Source organism: Diadema antillarum, unplaced genomic scaffold (assembly GCF_040938485.1).
Source record: "Diadema antillarum isolate AM-2024a unplaced genomic scaffold, OU_Dant_1.0 scf00000115, whole genome shotgun sequence".
Taxonomy (NCBI): Eukaryota; Metazoa; Echinodermata; class Echinoidea; order Diadematoida; family Diadematidae; genus Diadema; species Diadema antillarum.
In genome coordinates this window covers 450,237-469,023 of record NW_027271004.1, presented here as the reverse complement: position 1 = coordinate 469,023, position 18,787 = coordinate 450,237, and the positions used below count along the sequence as shown (strand labels likewise).

The window sequence follows — 18,787 nt, the reverse complement described above, 5'->3', positions numbered from 1 at the left end:
AAATTTAAAGAAAGTGCAGAAAGAAGCTGTTGGCTAAAACCCTTGGAAAGGCCACAGGGTCGATAGCTATTTGCGTCCTCCCACCCCCCCCCCCCCCCATCCCCACCAACTCATCTTCGTCAGGCATGTGGCTGCCTTCTCCAATGGCTTCGATCTTAAGCTCCACTAACCCAATAAGCTGGAGCTGATATTGCAACGTTAAGATTCCCCAGTAATCCACGCTAAGACAGACAAACATATCAGACGTCATCGCAGTAATGAACGGTGACGGAATCCGTTCAACATATATAGTACGGCATCCTATACTCCGCTCTCCAGCCTTGCTACGGAGTTTTATCGTCTCGCAATTACGGGATGATACATGGCCACATCACCGTACTGTGAGGGACGAATGATGAATGATAAACCCGGCTTTGCAACGAGGCTACTTACATCAGATCGCCGTTCTGACCGGAGGTTTTGTATGTATAGCAATCGGACGGCGAGTGAATGTCAAAAAGCAAACAAACAAGTAAACAAACACACAAAAAACAAAGATAACTTTTTTTTTGTCTTACTGTCCGTTCAGCTTGGTCATTCGTTCGTTTGTTTTTTCTGCGTGATATATTATGTATATATATATATATATATATATATATATTATGTATGTATATGTCAGACAAAAAAAAATATTATCTGCATTTAGAAAGAGTGTAAAGACAAGAGCATGACATTGGTTTGAAAATATATGAACATGATGTATACATACAATGTATACATACAATGTATATAGGCTTATATACATAGTATACATATACATGTGTGTATCTAAGTGAACATAATTGGAATAGTTCATTTTCACATGTAAATTGTTTAAACGTACAAGCAAGAGTATTATTGTGCGCAACATGATATCAGATAATTATGTAGGACGTACGAAAAATAACGTATCAAAAAAAATAACCTAAACCACTATATAGATGCAATTTTCTCTGAATACATCTAAGACAATGGAATAATCAAATCAATATTTTCAATACTATAGTCAGTAGATTGTAGAAAATTGCGAATTTGGTGTCTAGGGTTTCTTATCACATAAGCAGAAGTCATTTACATGTTATGTTCGGATGTTATTATGGTCAATTATTATGAACATAACAGAATAATGAACAATTATGTATATATATATATATATATATATATATATATATATATTCAATGCAGAAAATTCCGAATAAATTCATTTAAATAGATTTGAATACAAATGGTCTATAGTCTTTAGACTAACGTTGATTTTTACTCCCTTTCTCTAGGTACCCTGGAAACAGTGAGTTTTAGCCTCCACTGAGGCTTGTCACTGCACATCTTTTGGCTTGCGGCTTCTGCCTGTCAGAGATAGGGATTATGTTCAGAAATCTCGTTCAATTATGCAAGGTTGCGCAGCTTCACGGGAATTCGTTTGTCAGTGTATGCAGTTTAAGGACTTTTTCGCTGTAACAGAAAAACGGGAGCAAATGTTAGCCCTTTCTAAATTTTGAATTCTTTCACTTCCATTTTCCTCTCTTTTCTTGCATGTTTAATGTAGAGTATCCAATGTGTACACGTACACTCTTTTAAATTTAACCGTAAAGTATTATCTGCTCTTTGATGTATTCAAGTGATGTGCGAAATCATCTCTTGTAAACAGGCATGTAAATAAAACTGACATTCTTTTTCCGAGTTCTGTTTAAACACATTTGTGTGTAAAACCTCTTCTTAAGACAGAAATACAATCAATCGCCTTCTCTATACTCTGTGTCTATATCTCTGGATATCTCCTATCAACTTTACGAAGTACGTTATCACGAGTACTGACAAAGTTCTTTCCTTTGAAAAATAAAATCATTTACTATCATGTCAATTACCATTACGTTCTCGCCTAATCCTCATGAATTCATACAGGGCTCTCGGAAAGGTTTGTCAAATTTAAAGTCCATGAACGTGGCTTTGAAATGTAATATCGATATAATTATTCTAACAGAACTGCAACGAATTCACCAGTAAGAGCCTGCAACATTTTATCGCCTGGCGGTATATTATTTGTGCTCATGCGAATTACTAGTATATGCAGTCGGTGTATGAGTCGTCTGTAATTTTCAGCCGAGTGGCGGATTGGCGGTCCCCTCTTGTCTTGGTTGAATACGCGGCACATCGCGCAATGTGGCGCCAACGTGTGTGACACTGGCCAGGTAGATCGCGCTTTAATTCCCCATCGCCATTTACAGTCCCGCCCGCAGCTGGTAACTACGAATTAATGAATTTGAGCGGTTGCCGTGGTGATGGTGCAGAGTAAAGGGACATTAATTTGCCGGACAATGCACAGTGAATGAATCCCGAGGCTTTCATTTCATTTTGGGCTTTAGAATGCATTTCATAATGATAATGAATGTATATATTTGTAATGCATATGCGTGATGGAGTGAAACATGCAGCTTTGTTTGTGTTTATACACACAAACATAATACACACTACACACAATCATCAGAAAACATTAAAGCTCCCATAGCTTCTGCAAAGTTTGTGTAATCAGAAATCTTGATCATGCCATCACTTTCGAGGGCTTGACGGACATGTTGTATAAGCATATTAATGCTAATATGCACATCACAACATTTATGGCCACGCAAATGAAACACGCAAAACACTACGACAACAAGGTACATTTATAAAAGTAACATTCGCTCGCACCATCTGATATGAACAGCCAGCCAGACATGTAATTATAACTGCACATTCCTTTGGGCACTCAGGAAACTCAAACCACTATTTCCCTCTCTTAAGTGTGTATGGATACGTGTGTGTGTTTGTATGTATGTACATATGTGTGTGCGTGTGTGTATGTGTGTGTTTGTGTTTGTATGTGTATGTGTGTGTGTGTGTGTGTGTGTGTGTGTGTGTGTGTGTGTGCGTGCGTACGGGTGTGTGTGTGTGCGTGTGTGAGTGCCTGTGTGCATGTTTGAATCCACGAACCCAGGTGGTACATGCCCGAGCACTGTCGAATCTTCTGGTAAAGTTAATCCTCTGCGCCTTCGTCGTGACACATTAAACATAGTCAAAAGTTGTCTTCAAGCTTCCATATGCTAATTATCATGTAGTCGAGCGTTTAGTACTAAGAAATGCATTGTTCGCCGTTTACAGGACAAAGGACATGTGGTTCTTTTGTTCACGTGCGATTTTAAGTATATAGGCTCTATTGAAGTGAATAAAGTGAAAACCATGAATATCATGTAAGATCAGTTGAATGAAACCTGATGTAACATCAACCATAAGATAATCAGTCTTATGTTACATTTTTTCTGTTAATTGATGCTCCGACTTTTTGACCGTGTGATAGGTTTCTCTGTGTACATTTCAATCTCTGTTGTTTTGCCCTGTCTCCGCGTCTTTCTCTTTTCTCGCATAAGGTAGATTCCACCCAGGATTATCGCTTCCATGATTAATACCGAATTTAATTCATTTTTCATTTTTCACAACAAAATACAATACTTATCACTGGACAAAACAATACCAAAAAACATCATATTGTACAGAAGACGATTCGAAACATAGAAACTAATTACAGGATTAGATTGAGTGATTTATGAGCAGGTAAGTAACACAAGATATGTATAATATTTAAATGAATGACGGAACTGCAGTTCTTTGAGTCAATGACCCGAGTCAATGAGGACGGTTTCAGCACGTGATCTTTTGTCTGGAAGTCCCTCACTCATACCAGTAGTTTGTGTTTTTTTTTCAATTCAGTTCAATTCAGTTATAAATGTACACGCATAATCATTATGTCTATAATGTGATGTGTTTGCATGTGCGCATGTATTCGTGATTGTACATGATTATTCATCCATAAAATTAATGACATTCATTGCTTATGCGAAGACCCCGGCATGTATCTTAGATTTTGCAAAACTGCAATAAGAAAAATGTCTACCTCTGTTGTTTCTTTTGCAGTCTCGTGACTGGCGCAAGCTACATTGGGTTATACAATTTTGATAGACGCCTATAATCAGTCTGATAAATATTGATAAACACTTGAATATCGAATAAAGCGTAGCATATTAGCTTGATGTAATACTCATGATCATATTTTTTCTCTCCCCACCCTCCCTTCCCGTGTGTCTCACTGATTCCTTTCTAGCTGGTGCGTGACTTTAACGTCAAAGTAGCCATCTATCGCGAGAAACTCATTAGCATAGCAGACTTTGGCGACTGTTCCCACTTCCGGCATGAAGTGCGCCGCTACCGGCGGAAGTGCCTGGAGGCAGCCAAGGTGGCAAAGACGAAGCTCTATCCGCACATGCGTGGGTAAGGTCCGGTGCTGCATAATCTGCAGGGTTCTTAACATTTTCGTTGTTGAATTAGAGAACATTGTACTTGTCTGTTTTTGTATCTTAATGGCAATCAGTGAAATAAAGTAAAAACAAAGTAAGGAAACAGAGTAATTCTATCAAGTTTGTATAACGTGTTCTTGTGCATATTTAGTGTCGTTACGCCTAATGTACGCAGAAGTGCGTATTCCAATTGCTACCCCTACGTTTATTACACGTTGCTTAATCCTTTGCTTGTTAATAACGACACGAAAGTCTGCATGTTCTCCAATGAGAGGATATTCACACACACACACACACACACACACACAATGTTCTACCAATTAGAGATTATTGCAAATGATCTGCTACCACATGTTATGTTTATTCATCACTGGCGGGTATTGCATAATCTATAAACATAATTATGAGACAATTTTTATTTTGAGCAAAGCAATACGTCAATAAATCAGTTACGCAAAGTAGGGTAGAGTGTAGAAATTTACAATTGTATATTTTGTACATAGCAAGCAAGTATACATACGAACGTCTGAATTTTATCTTGTGTTTTAAGTGGTGCTTCTGAAGAGAAAAGGGCATTAGTCTCAACGTTGCAAATTGAATCTCCATCGATCACGCTGATAATGTTTACTCCGTCGCTAGGACAACAAAAAGATACACAATGTTGAATCGATTTCGATGAGATTATTTTATCAAGCCCTTTTTGTGTATGTGTGTGTGTATTCATTTGACAGGTGCAAGACGAGGCCGGAGTTTGAGCGCCTTTTCATCCAGCTGACGGGATGTATGGAGATGTACGTGAACGAGATGATTAAGTCGCTGATCCTGCTCCAGATTTTCCCCGTCGATGCATTGAGAGGTTCGTTGAAAAGATTACTGTCTTCACTCCCACAGGGGCCCGGGCGTCGTAATCCATGAGAGCTTAACCTCACCCCATCTCACCCCCACTCCGCCGCTCCTCTCTCCATCCCTCCTCCTCCTCCTCCTCCTCCTCCTCCTCCTATTCTCCTCCTTCTGTAGGAATGGATGTTCGGGGATGCCACGATTCCGGATAGACGAGGGGAATCGGCGGCTCGTTTGTTGTGTATGTCGTGTGTGCATACGTGCGTGAGACTCTCCGTGAGTGTGTGTGTTTGGGTAATGTGTGTGCATATGTGGCTGTGTGTGTGCATATGTGGCTGTACTCGTGTGTGTTTGTGTGTGTGTGTGTGTGTGTGTGTGTGTGTGTGTGTGTGTGTGTGTGTGTTGTGTGTGTGTGTGTGTATGTGTGTGTGTTGAGTGCAGAACGAAAATATTGTAACCATGTGCTATTATTATGATCCACCTGTAAATCTCCAATCTAAAGGAGTATATGGGCTAACTTTGTTATCATCTATTGCGATCCTAGGCCGTGTTATATCCTGCTCCTTCCCAACTTCGATGCTGCAATACTGCACTACTCTGTCGAACAACCTTTCATTTTCAAGCCTCGGCAGGTTGCCTTTCTTATTTCGCTGCAATCGCGCGCAGACTGATAATAGATTCAATAAGTTCGAGAATAGTGCGGAATATGGCGTTCGCAAACTCCAAACACAGACGCAGCCATACCGGCGCGTTCACGGATCATGATATCGTGCGTGAGACAGAAGCAAGAACTGGTGATTATGCTCGTTCTTCGATTGTATTTCTGAAAAGAGCGGACACCATCCTGTCATGACAAGAAAACTTTCATCAAAACCCAGCGCGGAAGATATCGATTGAAATGAAAATGTAACCCAGAGGCCTCAGAAGATCCAAGTGAGGAAAGAAAGGTAAATAAATAATATCATATACTTCTCTCCGTGTGCTATAATTATGACATGTGCGTTTAGTCTCAGCACAAATTGCTCCATACTATGCAGACGTGCGGAGGAGAGGCTATATCTTGCAACAACTTTGATGACAATTTTGAGAACTTGATAGTTTAGAACAACCATGACGACTAATGTCATAAGGTGTAACCACTATTTCACTCGTCACAAAAAGGTCCTATATATCATGACGATGTCATCTAACTGCGAGAAACATGAATGTGAACAAGATGCTTATAGCTATTATCATCAGTCCCGGGATCATCAGTTAATATTTTCGACAAATCCTGCCCGGCCAGCGGGCGCTATCTCTTTGGACATTATCCTTTAATAAAGGTTGGGGAAGAATGGCGCACCATCGCTGCGATATGCAAGGGCATCACGGTATGTGGAAAGCTTTGGGGCGAACTTACAAATAACAATCAGTGGTCTTTTGACCATTTGACCTTTTAAATGATTGCATTACCTTCCCACAGTGGACTTAATGTATATTGTGCTCTACATTGTTTTGGGTATATTGTTGGGTTATATCATACGAATATATATATATATATATATATATATATATATATATATATATATAAGATATATATATATATATATATATATATATATATAAGATATATATATATATATATATATATATATATATATATTATAATTATATATTATAATTATATATATGTGTGTATAAAAATGATTACAGTTATCAGAACAGAGAGTGCAGAATGGAAAGTATACCTTTGCAAGAAAGACTCAGAGAGTCGATGCAAATGGTACACCTCAAATAGATAAGACAAGCTCCCATTAATTTCGGCCAAGAAAGAGGTAATGTTCCATCTTGAATTAAAAACCCTTCTCCTGCGGCAGCTAAAAGAAATCTATACTTATTTAAAGCAGAGACCACGTGGCAGCATTATAGAGACCTACATGTTCAGGATCTCAGTGAATAGATCTTCCCTCCACAGTTTGCGTGTCATGCAACACACTATAGTATTGAAGACGACAGGAAGAGATTAGCCGCTGCGTTTAACGGGCTGATGTGTGTGACTGCACGCGAGGAAATTCTCACGAACACAAACACGCCATGCCAATCACAGATTCTAGCCCTCACGTGGAGTATACAGACGCTCTCGTGCCATTCCATGACAACAAACAGAAGTCAGGCAAGTTTGTCAAAACTAAACTGAGGAGTTATCATACACACACACACACACACACACACACACACACACACACACACACACACACACACACACACACACACACACACACCGTGTGTGGATACCTCTTTGGTGAAACCAAGTTGTCCGGCCATAATCATGATAATACGCGAGTTGAAAGTAACCCAAGATTCGCATATTATTATAGATGCGTAATTTCATGCACCTTATTTTCTGTTACCAAAAAAGTGATATCTATATAATAATATTTTTGTCGAAAAATGAAATAAATTGAAACAATTGAAATTGAAATTATAGCATGAAGGGCATGTGGAAACTGGGATGTGTGACGAAAGAGATACGATGCGGATAATGTCCTGTTCTCATCTATACACAAACAAACAAACAAACAAACAAACAAAATCCAACAAACTCCCATCGTCCTGAAAGTCTCATTGGAAAGTATATCACCTGTAATGTCACCAAAAACCTAATACTAAGAACTAAGATCTTAAAAAAAAAGAGGTACATTTTCAAAGGACCTTTGGAACGGAGCATGACCAAAGTTGACGATCTCTGAGGAATACTGAATTTTGCGATATTTAAGATTTATTGACCAAAGAAGGAGAGATGACGACAATGACGAAACGTGAGATAAAGGAGCCATAGAAATGATCGCATAATGATGATGATGATCATGCCAATGACCATCATCATTAACCCCTGCGTTGCTAGACATCCATTCTTCCACCCCTGCGTTGCCAGGTATCCAATTTTCTACCATGTCCACCTTTGGTAAGAGGAGATACTTTGTGGTTAATCTTGCCCAAAGATTTAAAGAGAGAGCCAACTGGAATTTGATCTTGGGATCTCCTGTGTATTTGAAAGTCGAGACTAGACACAGTTCAGTAGTCTTTCTCCCTCTCTCTTCTTAGAAGAAGGGAGGGAAATGGATAAAGGGCAAAACGTAATGGTATCACCATGGTAACCAGTTCTAGGCGCGCTTCAGACGTGCTGCCGCTATTTTAACCTCAATTACCGTTTATACGCCCCTTTCGTGCTCTAGATAAGCATCCTTCGCATCCAGGTGGTGGGGATATCAGAGATATGAATTCAGCGTCGTATTTATAGCTCGTCCTCTATTCTGACTCCACGCTGTCTTCTCTCTTACGCCTTGTTTTTCGTATAGCAAAATCTCAGTTAATGAGAGCAGGAAAGACAAAGACAAAACAAAAAGAAAAAAACACACGCAAACACCGACAAGATAAGTTGATGCGTGCTGTTCCAATGAATCGCTTTACACCCAGATCGTTGTTTGCTTCTACTCTGCAATAAAAAAAAGATATCAATTTTCACGACGAAGCCTGGACGCCCATTCTCCCAGGTGGAACGGCTCACTTGGGGGTAAACACCGGAAGGCCACATCTACGCAGTCTGTGCTCCTTAAATACCAATTTTATGGGAAGAATAATACAACAGAGGATGATCAAAGAGGTAACCTTAGTGGGTTTCTCTCGCCAATTTTCTCTCCAAACATCAGTTTTTTTCCCCCTCGTGAATACGCCAGCTGGAGATTGGGGCAGCTCAGCCCCCGTTACGCTGGCGATGTTAACCATGAGCTTCGTTTCTCAGTCCTCGTTTCCACCGCCTCATAGCCCGCCTTTGCTTGTTTGGTCACCGAGTATATGTCTATTTATAAACGAGAATACCGTAAATGACCCCATCAAATTATAGACGGAAGAGGAGGAGAAATAAAAAACAAAAAGGCCCATACAAGACGCGCTCCTTTCATCGACTTGGATCTACTTTCTTTTTCCCATGAGATTGCTTGTACTCCCACTAGCTCCTGGGCTATGGTCCACAATCTAATCATTTGGAAAAAAAAGCATTATAGCTCTCTGCCGAATAATAACCAAAACCGTAGTCCGATCCGAACACGGACTTGAAAAGTCGCCGCAAAGAATCAAATTTCCATGTGGTTAGGTAAGGGCTGAATTATTGGAGATTTAGGCAGGGCAGCACCATCAGTCAATTTGCAACAAGTCAAGACCATTCTCTCTTTTTTTTTTTCCATTTTTCATTTGTAATAATTTGGCTTATTTTTCTGGGTTCTTTTTTGCAGGAATCACTTTTTAGCTCAGTCAGGACTATTGGTTTTTGCAATGAAGTTATTGGATAAAAAGAGGATTAGTACAATCTTAGCCAGGTATTTGAGTCGTTTTGAAATGGTGATTGAAAAACGAAAGTGTGTGTTGATATACGACAAATTTGTAGGGCCCGTGATATTTAGGCAATTGATCACACTTTAACAAAAGATGATGGAGGTGCAAGAACTTGAAGAGACAATATAGGAACACACAATAAATGACGATTTTGTATTAGAACTTTGGTACTGTATGAAATATCAGTCATATCTTAAGAATATGTAATGTATGTTGTTATTCAGAGCATGGTTTACGACTTTGTCATATTTTCATGGTTTATGTTATTTTAACTGTAACACATCAGAGGTTTGATTTTGGTGCTACGTTTTGGAATTTGGTGTGAGGAGGTGTTTTATTATAGTTCTTGTAATTGTGTGTTTTTATTTTCTTTCTTTTTTTGGGGGGGGGGGGGTGGGGGTTGGCGGATTTCGTAGGATCCTCTGCCATCGTTTTTGTTCGGTAGCTGTACATTCGCAGCATAAGGACTTGCATCGAGGGTTCATATGCTGTAGGCCTATTCTGCATATCAGCAAAGTAACACAATATTCTGTCAAGCGAGGAGAGAGGAACGAAGTGGCATCAAAAATGCAGTCGAAATAACACCGCGGGCATTCCTATACGTTGGGAGAGGGAAAGCATTTGCGAATGGTCTTCGAGCGCTACCCCTCCACCATCGTAATACATTATGAAGCTCGTCGCTTCTCGATCATTGTGCATTCGGTGGCTTTCATGCCTTGTAGGCCCGTCTCGAGCGGTTGAAGTTGGCAGGGATTTACTGCAATATCCATCTTCGCAAGATTAGGTCACCGAGGTAAGGCCTAATCTTATCCTGATGTGAAGTTCGTGCGTGCACGTTTCCCTGGAAGAGACTCGTCTCTATTCAAGCGTTTATGCACGCCAGTCTGCGGCCCAGCCCGCCTCCATTTTCTGACCCTTTTTGTCACGTGACCGGTAAATCCATTCTTCTGCGCGGCTTCCGTCCACACAGGCACGCGCCAGTGGCGGGGATAGATGGACGGATCAATATGGGAAATTGACAATGTGTGACGCGTTGTCATGGTATCCGTTTCATCTCGCATATGTTTTTGCAGGTGTAAGATGGCCCATTGTTGGTCGAGTGCAGTTTAAATTTGCATTTTGTGCGACCCAGCCCTTCATGTGGACAAGTATGCTTGTGTGTGTGTGTGTGTGTGTGTGTGTGTGTGTGTATGTGTGCGTGTCTGTGTGGGTGTGTTGTATGTGTTTATGTGAGTATAGGCCTGCGGTATGGGAGTTCATTACCTTGATATGCCCTGTAAGAAGATGCTGACGTGGAACATAACGCAAACGATTTGCCAAGAGCATTACAATACGAGACCACGGTGCCTGATGAACAGAAGTAGTTATTTTGTACTGGTCATCATTTTTACTAATGACCGGCCATCATCAGTTTTTGTTTAATTCTATTTTTTTTTTTTGGGGGGGGGTCGTTGGCAAAAGAGTTGTACGTATAAACAAACAAACATACAATGACCTGTGAATGGAATGTGAGACATCAGTGTTTGACCGGATTCAACAGTGTTTAAGAGTGACCATCCCATTTATTACAGGCCTACTACATTGTACTATGTGACAAGAGTGCAATGATACCCTGCTATTAAATGCATAGTGTTATTCATATATATATATATATATATATATATATATATGTGTGTGTGTGTGTGTGTGTGTGTGTGTGTGTGTGTGTGTGTGTGTGTGTGTGTGTGTGATGCCGTTGATATGAATTATTGTACAGATCATATTTACATGGGGAAGACTTTGGTTTACGTTTGAACTTTTTCCCCCCTGCTCTTCCGGTTGAAAACATCTCACTTGTCGCTGCAAGAACTTCTAATCGATCGGTTTTTCAATCTCCATTTTGCTTTCCTTGCTTCATCTGTATATTATCTCCTTCCCCATTATTTTCTTCTTTATCTGAATATCAACTTCATCATCGTGATCGTGAATGTCATTATCGTTATTGTCGGGTTTTTTTTTTCTTCATCTCCGCTTTTCTACGTCTTCTCTCCTTTCTCTCATTTTAGTTCTCTCTTTAAATATCTTCCTCTTCTTGATGAGATACATCTACTACATAACCTCACCCGGTTTGCCAATTTGATCCTTGACTGCTGACGATTGCTCTCCAACTCTCACTTATTTCGAACTCGTTTTCATTTGTCTGAATCTGAAACGTAGTTCCTGGCGTTGTTGATAGTTCCGATGCGACGGGGAAGGGGAGCTGGCCTGCGGGGAAACCCCTGACAAACCCAGTGCAGGGGTCCGACCGACTCAAGAGCGAGCTGGCCATCTCCGAACAGATGGAAGAATCGATGGTCATCGATACACACGTCACGAACAAAGACGACCTAGAGCAAATATGCGTGTAAGTCAAACATTATTCACTCACCAAGCCCCTCAGAAACCACATTTTTATGGTAAATTTTTTGTACATTAAGATTTTGATCTCGAAAGAACTTGAACTGAGATATTTGCAATTAAAGCTGATAAAAACGAAGAAAATTATAAGAAAATATGGGATGTTTTAATCATAACTTCAAGCATATTCCTTGTTACGTAACAAGTGAGATATCACTTGAAAGATTTTATTTTGCTCAATGGGGGGCATCTCCTGAAGCATTTTGTCGGATTTTTTTCAGACAAATTTGCTCTAAGCCAATCAGATGTAAGTATTTCGGTAGCTTATAACAGTTTGTCAGAAAAATATCACACAAAACGCTTGATGAAATGCCCCAGATGATGAAATCATCTTAAAATGTTTAAAAATGGCACTTAGCCCGATAAGCGATTAAACCCTTTATTATGAATGTTGTATGTATAACTGTTAACATTCACTGTAATTCAAAGTAGAGCAAAACTAGCTCTCCTTCCAGCCGTGTGTTGTTGATTATATAAACGGTACACGTTTACATGCAGAATCATGAATGATACTACATAAATATTAACCAGCTCCATCTAAGCTCTCTCCAATTTAGAATGGCAGTAAAATTCAGAGGCTCAAATTTAGGATAGGCACTATAACTCAGAGATACCAATGTAGGTTCCAATTCAATTTGGGCTCTCGTGGTGATCATTTCTGTAGCAATATCACCCAAAGACTTAATAATGGGGGTTAATTGATTTGATTTCATTTTATTTGGTTTGATTTGATTTGACTTAATTTGATTTGATTTCATTTTATTTGATTTCATTTGATTTACACCGTATATAAAGATAATGATTTATTTCATTTTGATTTATCGCAGGAATATAAAATTTTCTTTTAGACGGCACACCAGAAGTATAATGACAAACTGATTGAAGTAGGAAGTATAACAATACTGGTTGGATTCATACGTTATTTGCACTTAATAGTCTCCATCACGCAATGTGTATTGCAAAACAAAAGAAAAAAAAATGTGTTTACCTCAAATTATTGGCACCTCTTTATCCTCCTTATTTCTTTCCTCTGGAACGCAGAGACATCAAACACGTCCAGGCAATGCTGAGAGAAGTTGACCATAACGAACTACTTCCGAGGCAAAGAACTCCAGGTACATTTTTTCCCTCTCTCTTTTACTTTAAAGACACCGTCGTCACTGATAATGAAAACAGTATCGTATAGATGTTGACATAGCGGAATACATTATATATACAGGTAACGTGGTCTTATTGCACTTTATTCACAAAAAAATTAAGCAATTCACGGTATATATACATAGTACATTCATTCATTAAAATGAAGCCTACATGTGTGTATGTGTGTGTGTGCGCGCTGTCTGTGTGTGTGTGCGTGCATATCTTTGTGTGCATGAGTGTGTGTGTATACGGTGTTTGTGTGTGAAGAGTTTTTCTGCGTCATTTTCAATAATCTTTACACAAACCAGGAGATAAGCATAATAAATGCATGTCATTGTCTGCACATGCCAATGATTTATCAATTTGGGGGCAAAGATTATTAAGACGGCTTTGTAGCTCTTACAGTTTCAGGATCGCTATTTATGACACATTTATATTCCAAAACATTTCTTGCTCCATGCATACTGTACAATAGTCATCTTAAGGCACGTAAAGTTCAGCTGGTTTCTGCTTCTTCCTTGAAACGTGCAATGCGTATGAAACTGTTGGCTCGCATCGCAACGAGAAATCATTAAGTCAGTTCAAAGCGCATTTTGCTTTTTCTTTCATCTTTGGGTTTTTTTTTTTACCGCACTGCACCAATTTCATGCATTTTGCCCTTTATGGCTGCGGCAAACCTTCGGCTAGTCGTTATAGGTGACGAAGGCTGTAGTTGATCGAAAGATGAACCGGCTGACTGCGATATGAACCGCCTATATGTGCAGAGGCGAGTTACACATCAGTGCCTTTACCGAACCTCTCACAGATCAAGCGACTTTTGGGCATGATGCTATATAGTGTAGTCATCCTCGCAATGGCATGCGGATGAGAACGTGAAATATGCACAGTAACTAAACCTTTTTACCCTCCCCACATCCCCCCCCCCCCTCCATCCCTCACCGCACCATCACCATTTCTCGCTGTTCCCAACCCACCATAGGGTAATTTCATTTTGTACATCACTTGTTCGGCTCGGCGCGCCGCGAGATTCCGCTTCATGGACTGATGCTCGGTTTAAAAACAGAAAGAAAAAAAAAACACGAAAGAAAGCAAAATGGAGTGAAAATGAGCATTGCGGAGGTACGGTTTCCTGTCAATTTGCATGAAATGTGAAACGATCAATATTCCAGGATAACGTTCGTGTAAAGGCTGCGGAGACATAATTTGAATCACATTTTGCAGAGAATATTGTACATTGTCATTACAAGATGTTCTTTTTTTTTAAAGTAATAGACATTCCCAGCGGGCGATATGAAATGATATACACGGTATGTAATATACTGCACGCAACCTGACGAGGGCCTTGTGCCTAACGGTACATGTTGGTGGTGTTCATGTAAAAACAACAACAACAACAGCAACCAATCACTAGTTTCATTCTCAACGAATCTTTAGATGTCAGGGTATACACAATAGATATCAGGTATTTGACGAATATTCCCAGGAAGTAGCGGAATAGGTCATGATATTTTGTACTTGTCCATGCCAGTCCGTTGACGTCATTGTGGCAGACCTCAGAATGTGAACAAAAATTACCCTTTTCACGTGGTATTTGGAATGATCCCCGAGGCTGAAAAATGGGGTCAATTTCGTCCCGTTTTGCTTCGAAAAAGGAAAAAATGTGACATTAATAGCACTGTCAGACCTACAAATAATTACATGTATAACCACTTATATATACTCCCTGTGGCTATTGTCTATAAATGGAACTTTTTTTTTTGCGGACGCTATAGCTTGTGGTCGACTTGCGCCTCATGAATTGCGTCTCAAAGAATACCATATCATTCTCTTCATGACCACTTCCATTTTTATTTTCTTACTGCATCAAAAACATTGTAGTGGTTTAGAGAAGGCTGAATACTCACTTCGAGACGTTGTGTTGGTGCCAATGAGGCCTATATTCGAGAGATGATGTATAAAGGAACTGTAATTGAAATTTGAATGGACTTGAGTGGATTAAAACTAAGTGAAAGCAGGACAGAATTTATAGTTTTTGGATTCTAAGAATAATGCTTTCTAAGATTTCTTTGCCCTAACTTTTTTTTTTGAAATGATAATATTACAATTTACGAGTAATGTTTGATTATAGCTGTGTGTCTTTTGGTGATCAAGTCTCAAATATCTCAAGGTCTGTATGTTATCAACTTCGTAATCTTCAAACTTTGCTTCTATACTCTCAAACTTAGCTCTGTAATGCGAAAATCCCTAGCACGCAATGATACTAAACAATTTTTGGTCCATGTATTCATCTCATCACAACTCGAATTCTGTAATTCTGTCCTCTGGATCTGGTCTCCATCTGCAACAAATCAACATACGACATAAGTCCATTCAAAATTTAGCCGCAAGACTTGTAGCACTGTATACGTGGTCTATAACAAGGAAAACAAACCCATATTATTCATGTTATTTCCATTCTAAAAGATCACTCCACTGTATTCCAGTCTGTTCATTCATCTTTGAGTCTATATTTATCTATAATTGATGTATGTGACTTTTTGAATTATCTCTCACGATTATGATAGTATACTTATGCGCTATAGAGATTCATGTCTCCCCTAATATCTTTATCCCAATTTCATTTCATTCTCCTCTTCCTCCATTGCAGAAGGCAGTGCGTTCATCTCGGAAGTTCTACCGGTCAGTGGCGTTGGGAAGATGAGGAGGCGGCTGATATGGTGCTGCTGTTCGAAGCCCCTTTAGGTCAGACGTCTGGTCCCATCGCTTGACCACAATAAAAACTATATGAATAAAAAACAAAAGACACAAAATGAATAAGAGAAAGTTGTTAGCAACTGAAATTTTGCATCAGCAGTTATCCTATACCTGCACGGGTTCTACAGGACACCTGTGATGAGGGTGATTCGCTATAGTTTGTAGTTTGCAGGCATGGACCAAATTCGCCAAAGGTGGACATTGCGTGTCCACCTTCAGTTGTAGGCATGGTGCCGTTTTGTCCGTCATCGTAACAGGAAAGGAAAGAAAACAGAAATGGAAAAGTAAAATAGACAAAACGTGCTTGTATTTGCGTGTTTGGCTTCCAAAACCTACGGATTGGTGGATATGTTTCTTTCAGCCAGTGCAGTTTTTAGTCCATTACGCTGATTGTAATTCGTGTATCAGTCCTATATGTACGAGAATCGTGGCAATGAAGTAAGGTTACGATATACTGATGAAATAATATTATCATGCGGAGCGGAGAGATCAATGTCGTTTCCTTTGCTGGGTATAATTCCATAAGCTTTTTTGTCAGAAAATAAGCGACTAAAATTCCTTGGGCTGAATCACTGGCATGTGTTACCAAGTGAGATGTACTTGAAGAAATTTTGACGGGAAAATTATCATAGTCTGGTGATCTACCTTTGAGAACGGCTACTCTCCTCCTTCGGGCTGGGGATTTTTAATCAGCGGCTTTCCTACAAAATAACTTGATATACTTTATGTAAAGATGCTACAAACTAAAAGTACGTATTGAAAAGACAAACTGTTTTGAAAGCAACATAAATACTATGGTTTCTCTCTCGTTTTTTAAGGGGGTGAGGCTGTTCTCACGATGGAACATGCAGAATGGAACACGATTGAATTTTGTTTAATTCAAGCTAACTCGTCTATAAGAATTGTTACTGTTTCTGTTCGGTCGACCCAAATTGGCAACACAATGTCTCAAACTCGGAAATACCGAATTAATTGGTCAGGTGAAACAAACGCTCTATAGTAGGTACCGTCCGTTCAAACTATCGTTTTTCTTACATCGTGCGATAGGGCTGTTAATTTTCCCCTTTTGGACGAGAATTTCTGATTAACGCTGCAAAGGCTATACTCTTTGTTTGAGGCAATTCTTGGGGGAAATGGACTGACGTAACAATCAGTAATGCGTAATAATATTGTCTTAATTGGTCATCATCGATGTCACTTATCTTGATAATGAAAGAGAACGAGCGAGAGAGAGGGAGTGAGTACTCTACTTTACATGGAAATGCGACAAGAGCTATCAGATTGAGCAGAAAGTCGTTCGAACCCCAAGGTGGATATCATCCGTTCAGATGATTTGATTTCTCTTGTTTGTTGGTAGTCAGGAAGCCAACAACAGTGGGCAATTCGCGGGCACCTTCGCACTTGCATAATTTTGTGACTGCAATGTCATTGTCTATCCTAATAAGTATGGACCGTATATACTGGGACCAATGGGAGAGCGCATTCTGCTCTCAATTATAATCTCTGCGGTACTGGCAGTGACTGGTCTGCATACTCCCGTTACACACGACTTTCTCTAATTTTTTTCGTTTTTTTGTTTTTTGGAGTGGCTTGTTTTTGTAACTGCACAAAATGAAGGCTTGCATTACCGGCTGTATCGATACCCGTGCCAGAACTTATTCTGAACTTAAGTGCTGCTGCATACCACGTTAGGAGTAAGAGAAAATAGCATAGCAGATTGTAAGCGTGTTTTATATCGGTTTTTTTTTTTTTTAATTCAATTTCGACGGTGTGGGGATGGAGAAACCTTAACAGAAGTGTTCATTTATGCCAAAAATATCAAAACACTCGGTGATCTTCTGTTTGGCAATGAAAGTGCACACAAGACCTTATGTTACCCTTCACTAACATGACGTTGTACTCGCCCTTCACTAACATGACGTTGTACTCGTAGATAACCATGATATTATGTAATGTTGTAAAAAGGACTTAAAAGACAATAACTGACAGAAATCATAGAATGGTAAAAAATGTATAACTGAATCACAAAAAACGTTGCATCTGCTTTCTCTCCGTGTACTTCTGAAACAAGAGTAGTATTCTTCATCTTGTCTACTCGGGAGAAATGAGCCATGACTCTGGGCAGACAAATGATTTTGAGATGTAGGCTAATCTGTGTGATAGAGACATACGCCATCATGAACAGAGGTCACCCAAAGACTTTCAATTCGAATCCGGCTCGGCGGACTTTTGGCGGGAGAGGGACGAGACATGCAACCTGCCCATATCGCAGACGATAATGCTCTTCCGATTATACGATGGACGCGTTAAAAGCCACGGAAAACGAGGTCTAACAGGTAGGCCTAGATGTGCGGTGGCATTCACATTATGGCATTTTCTGTTCGTTGGTCTGTTCATTGTTAGGATTGTACGAGTATGAGTGCAACAAAATGGAAGACCTATATGTAAAAATATTCGTGACGTGTGTTTGCATAATTTCTTAGCATGTCCAACATTGTCCTTGAAAGTGAATGTTGTATATACTTGAGCAATAATTATTGAGACGTTACTTGTAAATTCTTGTCATCAAAGCGCTGTTAGATATCAAGTTCAGTTTTCTCTTTTTTTCTCACAAATATTTCAACGTTCGGCGTATGGGTGTTGCAATTTGATGTACCAGCATTTTGCTTTCTGATTTCGTTTTCTTCTTTTGAGTGTAAATGACAGTAAGATACGAGAAACAGATGTTTGCTTTTATATTTGATTCAACAGATACGCTGCAACTTGAACACAACAAGACACAGATAACACACAAATAGTTTATGGGGACCAAGACTTCCTTTCACGTAGATCACCGGCAAGGACCAAAGCTTCTACACAAAGCATACAACGTGTATTTTATATTCACTATGTAATAAATG

The 18,787-nt window shown here is 39.5% G+C and overlaps 1 protein-coding gene across 1 annotated transcript in view; it reads left to right on the top strand.

Annotated features, from left to right (window-relative positions):
• Positions 1-17,743, top strand: part of LOC139719793 (regulator of G-protein signaling 7-binding protein-like) — a 29,224-nt gene extending 11,481 nt beyond the window's left edge. The window contains exons 2-6 of the mRNA XM_071631178.1: positions 4,154-4,320; positions 5,078-5,202; positions 11,754-11,940; positions 13,035-13,108; positions 15,781-17,743. Coding sequence (XP_071487279.1) covers positions 4,154-4,320; positions 5,078-5,202; positions 11,754-11,940; positions 13,035-13,108; positions 15,781-15,875 — 648 coding nt within the window. The 3' untranslated portion in view covers positions 15,876-17,743. The remainder of the gene's footprint in view (positions 1-4,153; positions 4,321-5,077; positions 5,203-11,753; positions 11,941-13,034; positions 13,109-15,780) is intronic.
• Positions 17,744-18,787: the final 1,044 nt, after the last annotated feature.